The sequence below is a fragment of the Pollachius pollachius genome (assembly GCF_949987615.1).
Source record: "Pollachius pollachius genome assembly, chromosome: 3".
In the NCBI taxonomy this organism is placed as follows: Eukaryota; Metazoa; Chordata; class Actinopteri; order Gadiformes; family Gadidae; genus Pollachius; species Pollachius pollachius.
In genome coordinates this window covers 45,643,637-45,661,409 of record NC_136936.1, presented here as the reverse complement: position 1 = coordinate 45,661,409, position 17,773 = coordinate 45,643,637, and the positions used below count along the sequence as shown (strand labels likewise).

Here is a 17,773-nt window from a genome sequence, read left to right as displayed (position 1 = left end):
CGGCTCATTAGTTTCCAAGAATCGGACGGCCAAGACACCGTTTGTCATTAAGGGAACTTCTTCGTTAACCATTTTTCCTTCATAATTACCTCTGTCATATTTATATTTCTTCCGTTAGTGTTCTTGACTACAAATGTTTAATTTCCCCAGAATTTCAAAGATTTTTCAGGTATATCCTATGAAGAAAGCCCTTAATTCACTTGAGAAATGTGTGCTTTGAGTTTTCTGGATGTTGTGTGCTTATCAATAGACATTTTGACCATGTGAATGAGCCTGCAGTTCAGGTTTATAAGTAAAACATATTTCCTTAAATAGGAGAATTATATGCTATATATATTTGCAGTTATATTATCATATTATATTCTTCTTGAGGTTGTTCAATGCAATTAAACAAACAGCAAAAGTCAACAATAGAACCATATAGCAAAGGTAGCAACACTAATCATTATCAAATGTACAGTTAAGCTTTTCCAAGAGTTAAAAGAACAAATATTAATAGAGGAAACCAAACTCAAAGCTGGTTCTATCGAACCTTTAGAAAGGCCACATTACCTTTGTCCTGGGTTGTATACAAACTTGTATCCGCGCTTAATCAATAAAAAAGGTTTGATTGACTACTGAAAGCCAAAATATGACAGTGAGAGTGCACTACATGTCCCTCTACTGGAGACTGTTTTTTTTTTTAAACTAATTTAATTACTGATCTATTCAGTACAGCTGCTATTGCTTGTGTAGTGATTTCAATGTTTACCTGATTTGATGGATTATTCAATTTATGACCAATAGGAGCCGATATATTAAAGAATTGGTTCACTCATGAAAAACAATGTTCTTAGAACAATGCACAGAGCTTGGACATCACATTGGAAATCTACAAATACTATTCACTCATTTTATTTCAAATGCAGGACACGTCAACAAAACCATTTACAAGTTATTTGTCAGACATGTCTGTTAATTCAAGCTGTACGTAAAACAATAGTGTGGCTTTAATTGCCACACCTTGATGTGGTGATAAGAAGGTCTGCGGCAATGTTAGTTTCCAAGTAACTGTTACCAAGGCTATACACAGAAGTAAACAGCTTTAGCGTTGCCTGGTTGAATAGGATAGGATAGAATAGAGCAGAATTGTCATTGTCACATCAAGGCTAAAAATAAATCTGGATTAGTTTTCCTCTCAAAGCAGAACCGATAAAATGCAATATATACCGTACCATTTTACAATTTAGGTCACCATATTTTCAGCATAGCTTCATTACAATAAGGACAGGAGATTAGTACAACAAAGTCATAACAGTTATTTTCACGACGACCATGCTTTCCGTCATCAACGCTTGGCTGCTTCTGATAACAACCATGTTATCCCCCCCCCCCCCCCCCCCACCCCCCACCCCGGGGCATCCCACAACCGCCCTCTCCACGTCGGCCTGTGGTTCCCCGAGAAGAACCTGTTGAGCAGGCGAACCGAGTCAAACTATTCATTCAACTCAGCTCTCCAGGCCGCTGCTGTCATGGCAACCTGCCTATGACTGGCACAAAACAGGCTGCAGTCTTTTCCGTTGCATTCAACCTGCCGTGATCCGGAGGGAGAACGCCGCAAGACAAACTGGGAGTCCAACGATCAGGGCCTGAAGTTATTCTAAGGGGTAAAGACGTCATAGACAAAATGCAGTCCATCATAATGTATATTCAAAAAACATGATTCTGGACCAAATAAAATGACTCTCCATCTAGGTATGCCTGGAGGAAAACATGGTGAAGCCTGAATGCCTTTTGAGTCTTTCTACTTTAATTTTAACCCCGCTCCCAGGTCTAACGATGCCACGCTGGGAATACCATGCACTGCTTCCCACTGGGAACCAACGTCTCCAGATACAATGGGACAAGGCGTCATATGAGATCCACAGGAGAAAGGTATGATGATGTGCTATTTAAAATCCTTTCCTGTGGGAATCCCCTTTTCCATTATTGTTGGTTGTATTTGTCTTCGTTAAGTGGAGGGAAGTCTAGTGGTGAGTGGGTTCAACAACCAATCACATGGTTCTGGGGTTGCATCCCCATTATCTCAACATAGCTCTGAGCATCCTTAACCAAGGTGTCTAAAACTGCTCCTTCATGTCTAATACCGCTACTTCTTGCATATATATATATATATATATATATATATATATATATATATATATTGTGGGATGTAGGAATATATTCAATACCCAAAGACCTTTTCGACAAAAGTGTTTGCTAAATCAATAGTACAAGTAGTATGCATATAGTAGACATATTAGTGGCATTACAGGTTTTCCTGTGTTTTTCTTTGTTCAGGTTAAAACAATAGAGGCAACAATAAACACAACTGCCCCAAGGAGTCTTGGACATCAGGCTCTCAAGTCGAAGAAACAGCAGGTATTCCCCTCCTTACGTCCTAATGTGGCCACTGGATGGCAGTAAAGCTCTGAATGTAACAAATAAATAACCCACAGCGATAACATGACTATAACAGGAATTTCCATGCTCGTTCTTCCATTCTTTCTTTTTTCCTCTGCCCTTTCTTTTGTTGTTTCTTAACGGTTTTAATATGAACGTGTGACTTCAAGCTTGAAGAAGAGCTGGCGCTGAAGATTGAGAGGGACAACAACATGCTGTTGGAGAAAATAGCTCTGATCAAGAGGACAAATGGTCTGAAAGGTCATTCAGAATCGCATGAACGCAAGAGGTTCGTTGAGGCTTTCATTCACAGCGCACCAAAAAAAGATTAAAAGGATGGGGTTGCTCTGGAAAGATTTGAAAGCTCTCAATAGAAAGTTGGCCATTCTGTTGTCGGTTTCACGTGTCGGTTTCACATACTGCGGTCGGTTTCACAACTGATTCCACATCATTTTCGCCAACCAAACACTTCCGACAACAGCCCATTGTTTCCGTTCATTCCAAGTCTGAGCGGAGAGAGGCGGAAGCAGGAGCTGCTGCGGGTGAGCGGGGAGAACCAGGTGCTGCTGGTTCGTCTGGGGCAGTGCAGGTCCTTCTACAGCTTGAAGGCTTGGCACGACGAGTGGCTGAAGACACTCAAAGTGATGGAAAGCATCACACAGTATCCCCCAAGACACAGAACAGTGGTTAAGGTGAGATACTGGCTGCAATGATGTGCTGACCTGGGTTATTAATCTTGGTTCAACGATTTCATTGTTAGCTACAATTTACATGATTGTCTTTTATTGTCTTTGATTAAGTGTAGTTTTTAAGTCTTCAAAATGTGATCCAATGGGAAGATATTGGAATGGCCTTTGTGTTTGAACAGTGATATATAAACAAACTTGGCTTTTCCTAGCCTTGTATTTGCCCATTAGGTGCCCGATGTGATTAGTGATATTTTGCTCTTGGGTTGCAACTTTCACCAGGAATTGGGCCAACAGGGACTAGAGAAGTCCATCAAGAGATGCTCAGAGGAAAAGAGCAAGGCTGATTCTTCAATACACCATCCTGAAAACCACTTAATGAATAACAAAACAGATGTTGAGAAGGAAGAGATGAAAAAAGAACCAGAAAGTCAGAACATTGCACAGGAGGAATCACTTCGTGCTTCATGAGGGTCAACATAGAGAATGGAGAAACCCATTTCATCTGTTTCAGAGGACTGCAGCGGCACCGAATCATCAAACAAAGATGGCTGAGCTTCCATTTATGAACGTGATACTTTTATGTTAGTAACAGTACTTGTCTATTATAATTCAACATAATAATATCCCTAAAACCCACAACTCTATCGATTTACGCTGTTATTAAATATGGAATGTTAATAATGCATCGCCTATATGTTTAAATGTCATTAAACATGTTAAATGTATTTGTTGATATGCAAGGGTTATACGACGTTGATGTAGCCTCCAACCTTAGTTAAACGTAATATGGAATAAAGCGGAACTATGTATCGGGTTCGTGTTTCTTACAACACGATTCATCAGTACACCGAAGCAGAAGCCGCCGCGGCTTTGAGTATACGCTGCTAGCCATCTAGCAACACTACACATTTCTCTCACTCCATCTATTTTTTTGAATAAAACAATGCACATTTTTTAACAGTGCTAGCGGCAATCACAACGTTTAAAATGAATCTCGAAAGACTTCGAAAACGAGTACGGCAGTACATTGATCAAGTAAGGAAAACACATTTCAAAATGCAGTGAACGTTAGTGTATGGCTAGCTCATTAGCAAGCCATTCATAGCACAACTTGTACTTATTTTGTCTAACTTAGAATTGTGTCATCTCTATCCCTGGAGGTGAAGTTGTATTAAAATACTTTTCTCCGTTACCTGTTTCGCAGCAACAATATCAAAGTGCTTTGTTCTGGGCGGACAAAATAGCATCCCTTTCAAACGGTGAGTGGCTGTTCTGTCCACGAAAACCCAGAGATGGGTTTCATCCTGTATACTCTACAGCCCGTTAAAGACAAACATTTCCCCTATGGATCATGGTTGCTCTTCTTTTTTTATGACTTTGTTTGGATTCGTCAATGTCCACATCACTTTACTTCATGAGTGTGCTAACGGCGCATAGCCAGACAGCGGCTGCAGATGTTTCCCTATACTCATTCATAAACCTGTTTGTTTTTTTGTATACAGAGGACCCCCAAGATATCTACTGGCTCGCTCAGTGCCTTTATCTGACCTCTCAGTACCATAGAGCCTCTCATGCCCTGCGATCCAGGAAACTCGACAAGGCAAACATTTTAATACCCTTTCAGTCATGTGTTTTTCAATATCAATGCGGTTTTACTCGTCGATTTTGTAATAAACTCTCTGAACCATTTTTCCCTTCCCCACAGTTGTATGGAGCTTGTCAATATCTGGCCGCTAGGTGTCATGTAAGTCATATCATTGGATTTGTATTATTGCTATGAGGAAATCAACAAAAAATGTGCACTTCTGAGAGGATATTGTGTTAAATATGGATTTGTGACTAAATTATCATTGCTTTCAGTATTCAGCCAAAGAGTTCCAGCAGGCATTGGATGTCCTGGATATGGAGGAGCCAGCCAGTAAGAAGCTACTGGACAGGAGTTTGAAGGATGAAAAGGGTGTAGCAGATTTGACTAAAGACTGGGGCATGTCCCCTGCCTCTGTAAGTCTTATCTAATAACAGGTGTCGTATAGTATGCGTTGTTTGCAATGCACATTTTGTTATGTTCTTTCAATTGCATCATTGTTATGTTAATAGTCTTAACCTCATCCATACTTTTCACCTTGGTTCGGTGCTGGCACCTAAAAAGGGATTTTCTTGTCTTGAATATTTTTTATAATCCGTAGCGAGTCGAGTGTAGAAAGAAAATAACTTTTGTACAACACATTCTTATTTTTTTTGTCTACCTGGTTTTTGTAATAAATTCCATTCATTTTGAAGACAATAATGCAGCAATCATATTGTAGTTCTATTATTCTCAAGTTTACTTTTTAATTGATGACAATTTCTGGGTTTGCGTCTAATCTCATCCGCCTTCAGAAACCACCACCAAAGCACCCTTTCAGCTCTCCCTAACCACCCACTCACTTCACCTTCTTCCTCTTTTCTAGATCAGCAGCTCCATCTGCCTCCTGCGGGGGAAAATCTATGATGCCATGGACAACCGACCGCTGGCCACCTCCAACTACAAAGAGGCCTTGAAGCTAGACGTCTACTGCTTTGAAGCCTTTGACCTTTTAACGTCCCACCACATGCTGACTGCACAGGAAGGTGAGATCAGTAGTTAACCGATGGTTTCCGGCTGGGAAATGATATTTTGGTTTTCATATAATATACTTCATATGTGAAGGTTTCATTAGGGTCTATCAACTTGAAATCAAAGCTGTTACAGTAGGGTAGCTCTGAGTAGATCTAGCAGTCCAAGTGTCTGTATTTGGCTAAAGAGAATGCTGTTCTGACAACTTCATGTCAATTTGTTTTTTTATTTTATTGTATTACTGTCCGGGCAAAATGTGTGTAGTTTGCAAAGAGACAGGAATATGAACATAAAGAGCATTTATTCTCAGTTTCACTCTTCCCACAATATTTGTATACGTTAATATATATATGTATGTTTGTGCATACAGGTGTTATGCATATGAGTGTATGTCTGTGGGGCTGCATTAGTGTATTTGGGTTCAATAAGAATACACGTACCGTTTCACCCCTGTTTGATATGTTCTTCCCATTCACACCCCCCTACAGAAAACGACTTTCTGAACTCTCTTCCTCTGGGTCAACAGTGCACAGAGGAAGAGGAGGAGTTGCTCCACTTCCTCTTCCAGATGAAATTGAAGAAGGTACAGACTCAATGTGTATAGTTTGAAAACAACAGCATCTCCCACGGCACTTGAGCCCTTACACCTGTTTTGTTTTGACTGCAAACATTTTTAAAGAAAACATTGAGAAATAAATTCTTCATTAAGTCAACAGAAAGTCAATAACCATGGCAACATCCGTTGTCAGGTTTACTGTCTTTTAAGCAGTCATTGTTCTTATTTGTTATGAATGAATTCATCGTGATTGTATTGTTGACTTTCCATAACGTAGAATAGGCATGTATTCTTTCCTAATATTGTGTTTTCTACCCCCTGTGTTTCTCTTCATATCTTCTGCAGTATAACAAGCCTAGAGATCTGGTAGTACCCGAGATGGTTAATGGTCTCCAGGACAACTTGGATGTGGTGGTCTCGCTTGCTGAGAGGCATTATTACAACTGTGATTTCAAGATGTGCTACAAACTTACGTCAATGTATGTATATAATTTGTATTAGTATTTAAAAAACGAAATAGGGGGGAATGGGTTGAGGCAGCACTATCAACCTGACACAAAAAAATAAATAAATGGTCACAACCCTTTGAATGTGCAGGAGACCTATCCTACCTCCCCCCAATATGATACGTTATTTCATCCTCTTGCATGCTGTATTCCTCTCCAGGGTGATGGTGCAAGACCCGTTCCACGCCAACTGCTTACCTGTACACATAGGAACGCTGGTGGAGCTTAGTAAAGCTAATGGTAAACCAGCTATTGCCAAAAAAAGGAATATGTACTCCTTTTAAGTTTGTATATAAATTGCAACCCTAATAATCTGATACAATTTATGAAATGTTTGCTTCATGACCTTATCCGCTCTCGCTTACTTCATCCCCAGAGCTGTTCTTCCTTTCGCACAAGCTCGTCGACCTGTATCCCAACAATCCGGTAAGTGTTGCCCCTTACCATCCAGACGTTCCACATCTACCCTCCTTCCGCTCCGAATGCTTTTCTGACCAATCAAACGCAACCTCTTTTCCCCACCCAGGTGTCGTGGTTTGCAGTGGGCTGCTACTATCTGATGGTGGGCCACAAGAACGAACATGCACGGCGATACTTGAGGCAAGCGGCCATCGTCGATCCCCGTGAAAGAGCCCCAGTGGGCCGCCGTTCAGACTGTTGGACTGTGTCGGGCTTCTCCTCCGCTTATTTCACTAGTCTCATTCCTCCCACAGCAAAGCCACGACGCTAGAGAGGACGTACGGGCCGGCGTGGATAGCCTACGGCCATTCGTTTGCCGTGGAGAGCGAACACGACCAGGCCATGGCGGCCTACTTCACTGCCGCCCAGCTGATGAAAGGGTAGGTGTTGTGTGTTTTTTATTTTAGGTATAATAAAGGAGACTATGGGCTGGGTGGTATTGTCAAGATATTGAAGGAACGCAATGGTGTGGTTCTAATAATGCTGGGATTATTTAATAGATTCTAGATAAAGTCGTCTTGCTTCTCATGATAAGGCTTTGAGCCACGTCATCCAGCTCTCATTCAAATTTCATTCAGCGCTTGCCTCTGTTGCTCACCTGTTGTATCGGAACCAAGGTGCCACCTGCCCATGCTCTACATCGGCCTGGAGTACGGCCTGACCAACAACTCCAAGTTAGCTGAGCGCTTCTTCAGCCAGGCCCTCAGCATCGCTCCCGAAGACCCCTTTGTCATGCACGAAGTTGCTGTGGTTGCCTTTCAAAATGGAGAGTGAGTCATGTTCATCATGCTACACACTCAAACTCTAACGCCACGTATGCATGGATGTACACATGTTCGTCCTTTAAACACTATATACTGTGATCAGCAAGTTTTATTCTTCATCTGCTTTTTCAGCTGGAAGACTGCAGAGAAATTGTTCCTTGACGCAATGGAAAAGATCAAAGCCATTGGAAATGAGGTAGCTGCTCACATCAGCGAAAACAGTAATATCTCTGTCATTATAGCGTGTGCTCATTTAGTTTTGTGATTTCAGGTTACGGTGGACAAATGGGAGCCGTTGTTGAACAACTTGGGTCATGTTTGTCGAAAACTGAAGTAAGTGCTGCCCCTTATGAAATCCAAATTGGATCACCACTCTTCTACTGTTTATCCTCTAGTGAATGTTAAGGTGGAAAGGCAGGGCTCTTTGCGGAGGTGAGAGAATACTATCAATGGAAGAGAGACTCATTTTATCCAGAGTGGATCCTCAATGGGTAAGCCCTAGTGTGCACTCTGTTCTATTGTTCTCCCCTTGCGTGCATTCACTGAACTACCAAGAGACGTGTCCGTTTGTTCAACCCCAGTCATGTTGCATAATCTGGGCACTCATTGAGAATGTATGAGAAGATACTTGAATGAATTATGCATGGCCCCTCAGCATATTTTAAAAGCTGGATGCAGAGTTGGCATGTGCGCAGTAACATGCTGTTTTCTTGTGTTTTTGTCTAAGCAATGTTAAACCGTATGTAGATGTAGTTGTGTACAATTGTTTTCATTATCATTTTACACCACATGACTGGTGTAAAATGGGACAAAAAACTCACTCGGGACAGAACTCTCCTCAGTGTGTCTGGTGATGGCTGATTTAACCTGTGCACACTACTCAATGTGCAACCAGCCATCATCCACACACTCTCCCACCTACCCAACACCAAATTGAAAGTCTGGAGAAGGTGGCGGGGGGCACCGAGACGCCGCTGCGCCGCTGGCACTCAAGTGCGACATGAATGAGAGCGACATGATGCTGCAGACCTCCATGTCGGACACCAGCACATGAGCCGCGCTCGAGTCTGCTCCCTGTTTTTTGCACTTTTCACTGCAGCCATCAATATTCAAATCCTGTCTAGAAAATCAAAACCATGCAACCTTGAACAAGGGATTGTTTACCTGTTAGTGGTTTTGGTCTGGCGTTTCAAAAAAGTGTGGTAAAGGCCATGAACTCGCTTTGGGCGCTGTAGTGGAAACAAAGTTAACACAGTGCAGGTCTCAACTTGCAGGTACTACAAGGTGACTTATGTCATGGGTTCACCCCTTTTACTGAGCTGGTGGTGGTGTTTTTCCCTGCAGGAAGTACGACTCTGCCCTGGAGTACCACCGGCAGGCCCTGGTACTCATCCCCCAGCATGCCTCCACCTACACCGCCATAGGCTACGTCCACAGCCTCATGGGCGACTTCGAGAGCGCCATCGACTACTTTCACACAGTGAGCACTTGTGCACTTCTCCTATGGTTTAGGGCCTTACTCATACCCCTGAAAAGAGTACCACATAAATTATTCAATCATTATTTCCAACGTGCATAGCTGAGGACTAGACTCTGGAGATCATTATTTTTAATGGTCAGTATTACAATGACTTATATTCTCCAGTTTCTGGAAGACAATTTTACATGGGATGAGAGGTTGAGTTAACAAAGCGCTGTCCCATTTTTCTAACTTGCAATTACCGTTGCATTTCTACCAGGCACTGGGACTGAAAAGGGATGACACATTCTCTGTGGCGATGCTCGGCCACTGTATCGAAATGTACATCGGGGAAACGGATGCGTATATAGGTAAAGGGCAAATGAAAAACAAGTGTCAAGCATGTTTTCACAAAAACACAAATGCATTTCCATTAAATAAATGTCAACAAACTCGGCCCCACCCTCCCACCGCCTCAGGTACTGACATCAAGGACAAAGCCCGCAGCAACCTCAACACGCCGGCGCTGGTCAAGGTGCTGAGCACGTCGCCGGAGTCCGGCGAGCCGGCTTCGGCCTCGCTCATGGATGACAGCGACGTCATGTCGCTGGAGACGCCCAACCAGGAGAAGGCGGCGGGGGGCACCGAGACGCCGGAGACGCCGCTGCGCCGCTGCCTGGCGCTCGAGTGCGACATGAATGAGAGCGACATGATGCTGGAGACTTCCATGTCAGACACCAGCACATGAGCCGCGCTCGGGTCTCCCTCCGGTGGTTGGTGGGCGGGGGCTTCATCATGAATGATGATGAATATGAATTTCCCCAGCCCCTCCGCCCAGAGACTTATGAACCCTTTGGTGTCCATTTTCTATGCCAGAGTTATTGAGATACCGGTGTTCACTCCCCCCGCTCCCTTCCCTTTGTGCGTTCGATAATGCACGACTAAAAACGCCGACAACAATGAACAACATAGTACTTGCGATTGTGATCACTGTAAAACGGAAGTGCAACGCATTTCGTTCTCTTTTTTTTTAAACAAGTTTGATTTGAAGGGTGGGGCGCGGGAGAGGGGGTGTAACTTGTGCCTTGGTACAGCGTTGAGGGCTCTCACTATTGGACCCAGAGCTAAGCCTCGGGAGTCGCTGGGCGGAGCCACCAACATCGCCGAAGACATGGGTTACAGCGCACCATGGCTCACCTCAATGAAGACCCTTCGTTGAGGCAAAAGCATTGGATACTCTTGGACCTTGTATATTTTGAGGTGTGTGTATGAGGTTGAAGCATGCTTGTTCACAAAATAAAACTTGCTATATATGTTAACTTAATTGTATTCATTAACTTGATGATTACACTATCTGGATACGTGTCAACAGTTGTGCAGATATAGGTTTACAACTGTAAAGTCATTTTTCATATGGAGATGCGTGCGACAAATAATTTTGTGAGTCGATGAGTTTGTTCATGTAATTCTCGAGCACCATAGTGTGCATGCAGTATCAACGGCCATGACGTTGGGCACTATTACGTTTTTTTAGTAATCATAAAATAAACTGCCGCTGTGTGAGTGAGACTCCCCAATAGGGCTACTGCCCACACCCCCATCTGGAGGCGACGAGAGGTAGTGTACTCGTCCTCAAATTAAAACAGATGTAGTCCTTCTGGGTCAAGGAAGAGATGCTTTCTGATCTTGATTGACTCAAATCATCTCGCAACTCGTCATTTTTGTTGTATGTCGAGCTACCAGTTTTTCCGTGTCCCCAGGGGTGATTTAGCTCACACGACCAGATAAATGGGCTGTACTCCTTCCAAGTCAGTGGGCACTTACAACCAAGACAGGGTGTATGGGGACATGGAAACCTGCTCGACCGTCGTTTCAAGCTTGAAAAGCTCCGTGTCGACCGCGGTGAGACCCTCAGCCTCCGTCTGTGTGGAAACCAGCAGTGGGAAGCAGACTTTTCTAAAAGGTATTAAACGTTTTTTTTGTTTAAAACTACAGTTTTAATGCGGTGCTTTCGTATAAATGATCCTACGATTTGTTAAGTGTTTTCCCGTCATGTTCCACAGTTCCCGGCCGAGATATCTACGGTCGTTCGGTCAGCCAGCCTTCGCCGAGCCCCGAGGCGTGGAGCACTTTGAGCACCGCAGCATCTTCGGGTCGTTTCAGTCTAAACCCCAATAGCATGGACGCTGACTACCATCTTGAGGAGACCGTGACCGCGACCCCGAGCCTTCTCCAGCCTTTAGCATGAGGACCCTGTCACGGTGACAGGGTCCTAATGCTAGGGGTTGGAGAGGGGTCGGGGTGAGAGTGTCATCCCGATCCCTATCCGGCCTGTCATGAGGACCCTGTCACCCCGACCCCTCTGTGACATGAGGCCGAGACCTTCAATCCTACTATTTTTTAATAGTTGATTGCTTCTTGCTGTCAATATTGTTTTAACGTTTTTTGTTTTCCCTTTGTTTTATTAGACCAAAGATCATTTCCTTTGTTGGATGATATGTGTGTTCGTAAAAAAGTTGTAAAGATGTTAATGTTTGTGACCTCATTCCGGCTATTAATTCACTGAAGGGTGATCTAATCGCTAAAAATCAGCAGAATCCATCGTTGGAATTATTTTACAATAAATGAATGTGCTTTGTAGGACCAGTGTTTTTTGTTCTATTGTTTATTTGTCCACAATGTTCTTGCTTTTCCTTTGCATCCTTTTCCTAAGACGTCCACAAAAACGGCGTGTTGATTTTCCTATAAATTTAGATAAGTGCCGAATCCTCGCGAGAAAATGTGTATAAATTCTCGCGAGCGTAAGGACGAGTCAGACGCGAGAAGGAGATGTGGAGAAATGAGGTCTGAAAAGGACCCAATGCCGGCATGCAGAGAGAAAAGCGTCGTTGAAATACAGTTCAGAGACATACAAAGAGATCAAGAGGGTAATCTGGGACTTTCGAAGCAGAAGGAGGAGAAGAAGGAGATATTTACCAAGGTAAGCGCGTAGTGGCGGATTGTTTACGTTGTGCGTGCTGCAGCCATGGAGGAGGGTCCGGTCAGCACCAAGGACAGCTACAGCACGAATATCCCCATGACGTTACTAATCTGTCTTTATTTTTTTTAAGGCAACGGTTGTATAATAGCTTGTGTTTATTGTTTTATTTTCTTTCAAACAGTCGTCATATTCAGTGCTTTTTAAGAAAGAGATGTTATGAACAACATCATGTCCTTGAATAATCTGCTGGGGCTTTACATAACAAACGTAGCTAGTCACGTTGGATTTACTTTTTGCTTCTGATGATGATGGACAAGCCAGAAGACCATAAACGGACACTATTATACAGCTTAATCTACTAAAATGACCTTTTAGGTCGCAAATGTAAAGAAATACCCAAATGTACATTACAGGTGGTCATTCGAAGGCTTCCACCCAGCCTATCAAAGGAACAGCTGGAGGAACAACTCAGCCCACTTCCATCCTTCGATTATTTTGAGTTCTTCCCAGCTGACCAGAGGTAGGCCTATAAATGATACAAATTGAATACATATATGACGTTTTTAAACAGTAGCTAGTAAGGGCTATGGGTTTACTTACTTACAGGTGTGCATAAAAGCAGAGCTAGGTCAAGATGCTGGTGTCAACATCCATTGATTACACATTCATGCTTGCACTGTTAAAGACAATACTGAAATATGAAATGCTGAAAGGTTTTCCAATCTCTCTTTTCCTTCCGTTCTCCTCAGCCTACACCCTCATCTGTTCTCCAGAGCATACATCAACTTCAAAACCAATGAAGATATCCTTCTCTTCCGGGACCGCTTTGATGGTTATGTTTTTATTGACAACAAAGGTAATCACAAAGGAGAAATAGAAACAGATCAATCTTGAGTAGTATAACATTTACGGAATGCTGTATAGGGATTGGCAAGCCCCTCCACCTTGATTCCAATCATAACATATATCTACCATTTTGCATAAGCAGTGCCATTTTAATGCATTAGGCAAACAATAAACAAGGGAGTTGCACGACCCTTAAGTTTGTTGTTTATATCATAATTATATGTTATCAATATCATTGCTATATCATTATTATTTAAGTATATTATTATTACTACTAATATGTACCGAATGTAGAGCCACTTCTCTTCAGGACGCAGGTGAATTTCCTAGTTTGTAGATAAACAGATGAATGCCTGTATGTGCCTTCCATTGTTTGTCCCTGATTGTATCTTTCATTATATGGACACAAATGTGTATGGATATAGTCACAGCGTCCGTTACCCCGGTGACCATTTCAATACAAACCCTACCCCATGTTCAATATTGACCCAGGCCAGGAGTACGCCGCCGTGGTAGAGTTCGCCCCCTTCCAAAAAATCTCCAAAAAGAAGCTCAAGAAGAAAGATGCCAAAGCTGGCAGCATTGAAGAAGGTACAGCACTGCCATATTTGAAAAAACTATAATAATATTATATCAATGATCAACATAAATTCAAGATTATATACATAATGGATCGATTGATTATTTATTTCCAGCTCAGACGGGGAGATTAGAGTAGATAGTTGCAGACATACAGAAAAAATAAGCAAAAATAAGTATGTTCCCATGTTTACAGTGTTATGCACAGTATATATAATTAAATATACAAAATACATTATACTGTGTGGTATATAACATAATGATAAGTAATATTTAACATAATAATATAATACAGTGTTAGTGTCTCACAGTTTTCCTATCAGTCTTAGATTATAGAGATGTGGTTTAAAGACATGCTGCTGCTTCCACTCTTAAAAACTCAGATTATTTGTATAATTTCACCCTCAGCTGATCCCCCAGTAATTTAGTTATTCTCCATTGTGTCCTGTACATCAATCTTACTTGGTCCTCTTTGTCAGAGATGTGAGATGCACTGGCATCTGTATCTATATAAAGCCATTGTTGAAGATCTTCCATCTTTCATCCCTTCATTTTCAGACTGCCTAGCAGTGGCCCGTCTTACAATTTACTTTAAATAACCAACCATTTCACCACAGTCTGCAGTTGATTTTAATTGTTTACTTGTATAATTGTCCTTTTTGTAGTCATGGTGTGCTGTATATAATCAGCATCATTGTGAATGAGAGAGTGTTCCCAGTGATATATCGAGGTGAAATAACGATTGAATCAATGAAGGTTCTTTCTTGGATGCGTCACTCTCCCAGACCCGGAATACAAGCGCTTCCTGGAGAACTACTCCTGCGATGAGGAGAAGTCCATGGCCAACCCAGAGACTCTGCTTGGGGAGATAGAAGCCAAGACCAGGGAGCTCATAGGTACGCTATAGCACCCTTATTAGAGACATTGAGTGTGGTACTCTATTTTCATCAGTTCTTTTGACTTTCATATCTAGCTCCAGGATGAAGTGTGTTCACTTGCCCATTGTCTGGTTTCAGCCAAAAGAACGACGCCACTGTTGGAATACATCAAGAACAAGAAAATAGAGAAACAGGTTGGTGAAGATTGAGAAAAACAACAACTACAATGTTTTCGTAAGAAAAAAATACATTCAGAATTTGAACCTGCTGCTGAAATGGGGCAATTGATCTTGTCCTTCTCCCAGAGGATAAGAGAGGAGAAACGAGAGGAGAGGAGGAGGCGAGAGCTCGAAAAAAAACGACAGAGGGAGGAGGAGAAGCGCAAGAGAAGAGAGGAGGAGAGACGCAAACGCAGGGAGGCGGACAAGCAGAAGAAGTTGTCTGAGAAGGAAGTCAAAATAAAGGTGACACCTTGAACTCTTCGGGCCCTATTTTAACGGTCTGAAACGCAAGTGAGAAGCACCAAGCGCAAGTAGCTTTGTGGGCGGTTCTATGGCGATGTCGCTATTTTACAGGCAACATTACGCATTACACACACGTGCGCCCGCATTCATTCATTCTTTTTAACACTCACTCGCGGTAAAACAATGTTTTCTCACGATCAAATACTCATCAATCCTAAAAGTTATGGGCATGTATACGATGTCTGTGTCAAGAAAATATGTGTTTGCTGTACGGTGTTTGCAGATGCATTGATTTAAAAGTACAACTTATCACCGCTGTATCAGCTGTTCTTTCCCAAATAATTTGTCAAGAATGTGTGGCTAGGTAGATGAGAGAAGCAAAGTGTATGCACGAGGTGCACAAGCAACATTATGCATGCGCCCTTAAAATAGCATCTGAACAACGCGCCACTGACTTTAAACCAGGTATTTCCTGGTTTGTGGCACAAGTGGTTTCTGAAACTGCAAAATAGCACCAGGGAACGTTTGCGCCAGAACACGCCTCCTCCTTTCGCCGAACCGCCCCTTGGGGCGCAAGATCATTCCCTAATTTACAGACGCGTGGCGCAGGAGGGAAAAGAACGCTCTGCGCCAGTTGCAAACTAGCAACGACACATGCGCCAGTGATTAAGTCAATTGCGCCCGATGCAAGATAGGGTCCTTCATCTTTTAATTCTATTTACAGCAAAAAAAAAAAAACGTTCAGCATTTTGCGTTTATGTATTCCTGCTTCAGCTCCTGAAGAAAAGTGACATGGATGACGATGTGGACTCGGACCGCCTGAAGGACAAAGGCGAAGTCGCCGAGACCGACAGGAGCAAATGGGAGAAACCGGTTGGACAGATGAAGTCGGTGGAACCGAAGGAAAGGTTAGGACGGTGGTCCAAATACTGGACTCTATCTCACAAGCTCTGCTGCTAGGATATAGGAGGGTTGCGCTGAGAAAGATGTGATTAGGGGTCAGCCGATTTAGTCCCATTATCAAATGAATCATTCAAATATCTTGATTCGTTTGACAAATTTGTACATTTGTGCTGCATGCCTCTTCTCTGGTCACCAGGGTTCAGCCGGAGAGCGACAAAGAGCAGAGAGACTTACTGCAGCAACAGCACGGCCGCAGGCAGAGAGACAAGGAGCACCGGGCCAAAGACGAGGAGCGTAAGCGCCAGCGGCACCACTACGACTTTGACAAGTTCATGCGGCGGAAAGACGAAACCAAGTGGGGCAAGGGCTACTGCCAGGACCGGGCCAAGAAGGAAGGCCACCACCACGGCTTCTCCTATTGCCCAGACGGAGGGGACAAGCTGGGCAAGGAGGACAGGGAGGACCCGGCCAGCAGGAAGGAGCGCCTTCGTAACAAGGTGAGCGAGAAGGTGAGCATGAGCTGGAGGGGGGTGGAGCATATTTCAATGTCTTGTACTTGTTGTTCTTCTACTTATTGATCTCCTTTAGGGTGAATACCAGGAGGAGGCCATGAAACCCCCTTTTTCCCCTATTATTTACTTATATTATTTTATCGATATAGAATTTGAAATTGCAGTAGATCTTGAATATTGTTATGTAGAAACATACAGCCAGGTCAACTTTTGTTATTCTTTCTGCTAAATTTTTTTTATCACTAGATAATCTTTTTTCCTATTTGCATAGCCTTTATTGTTTCTAAGCCTAGTAGTGTTGATATAGCTGTTAGGCCCAACAAAAGCTAACTTTGAGCCATTGTGAAGTACCATTTACTGAACTGTCTTTCTTTTTAGAATCATACTGGTGATCGGATGCTGACCTCTCCTCAACTAATGATTGTCCTGTGACTCTGTGAGCAAGGCATGAAGGCAACCGTCTGCACCCATTGCCTTCGTGCCTTGGTCGATTTCTGTACTGGATTGACTTCTGCATTTAATCATTGCGAAAATTTTCTCACCTCTCTACTCATCTGAAAACAATTCTATACACAACAATAAAGACCACTTTCTGCCATTAGTTGCCCCATTCAAAGCCTGGAATGGTTTATAGCTTATCCTCATTTAGACTGCTTCATTCAGTTTCACAGCCTAACACATTCACTGGCAGCTTTATTAACATTCTCCTTATTATTATAAAAGATCATTCATAATGGTAATACTAATAAAAATCATAATAAGTATCATCTCAAACATCTTAATGATCTCTTCTCTGCTACGAGCTGGTGGATGACTCATTCTTACTCTCTCCCTCTCGCTTCTCTTTTTTCTGCTCTCTCTCCCACTCTCTCTCTCTCTCTCTGCTTCCTCTTTAGGACCGACCAGCCATGCAGCTCTACCAGCCGGGCGCACGCAACCGCAAACGCATGAGTTCAGCGGGCAAAGGTTATGACTGCGCACCTGCGAGACGCTCGCCCGAACCGGGGTCGGAGCACTGCTATGAGGCGGTCGCCATGGGAACGGGGGCAGAGAAGATTAGGGATGAGTAGAAAAGCGGCAATTCGATCAGGGGGGGGACTGGGGTGTTCATCTTCAGCTTGGAGTGAATGGTTTTAAAAATCAAGTAAAAACCCTGATCCC

The 17,773-nt window shown here is 43.0% G+C and overlaps 2 protein-coding genes across 2 annotated transcripts; both read left to right on the top strand.

Moving 5' to 3' along the window:
* Positions 1-3,983: 3,983 nt before the first annotated feature.
* Positions 3,984-10,737, top strand: cdc16 (cell division cycle 16 homolog). Its single transcript, XM_079731137.1, has 18 exons — positions 3,984-4,145; positions 4,315-4,369; positions 4,613-4,710; positions 4,816-4,854; positions 4,971-5,111; positions 5,561-5,720; positions 6,195-6,289; positions 6,608-6,741; positions 6,929-7,008; positions 7,145-7,194; positions 7,295-7,368; positions 7,482-7,607; positions 7,845-7,997; positions 8,124-8,187; positions 8,263-8,324; positions 9,336-9,471; positions 9,731-9,821; positions 9,930-10,737. Exons 1-18 carry the CDS (start codon positions 4,098-4,100, stop codon positions 10,196-10,198), a joined length of 1,875 nt encoding a protein of 624 aa, XP_079587263.1. The 5' UTR covers positions 3,984-4,097; the 3' UTR covers positions 10,199-10,737.
* A 1,552-nt stretch (positions 10,738-12,289) lies between these two features.
* Positions 12,290-17,682, top strand: upf3a (UPF3A regulator of nonsense mediated mRNA decay; the record flags this gene model as incomplete). The annotated part of the gene is made up of 10 exons (XM_079731775.1): positions 12,290-12,430; positions 12,844-12,950; positions 13,180-13,286; positions 13,769-13,867; positions 14,641-14,751; positions 14,872-14,927; positions 15,039-15,197; positions 15,972-16,105; positions 16,297-16,609; positions 17,509-17,682. The coding sequence occupies 10 exons, from the start codon at positions 12,290-12,292 to the stop codon at positions 17,680-17,682; spliced, it is 1,401 nt and encodes a 466-aa protein (XP_079587901.1).
* Between the last annotated feature and the right edge of the window lie 91 nt (positions 17,683-17,773).

Bases quoted from the DNA above. Each gene is read 5' to 3' on its own strand.
- cdc16 (XM_079731137.1), top strand. From the start codon at position 4,098: ATGAATCTCGAAAGACTTCGAAAACGAGTACGGCAGTACATTGATCAA. The intron at 4,711-4,815 runs GCAAACATTTTA...CCTTCCCCACAG, and splicing joins GATCCAGGAAACTCGACAAG to TTGTATGGAGCTTGTCAATA. The intron at 8,325-9,335 runs GTAAGTGCTGCC...TTTTCCCTGCAG, and splicing joins CATGTTTGTCGAAAACTGAA to GAAGTACGACTCTGCCCTGG.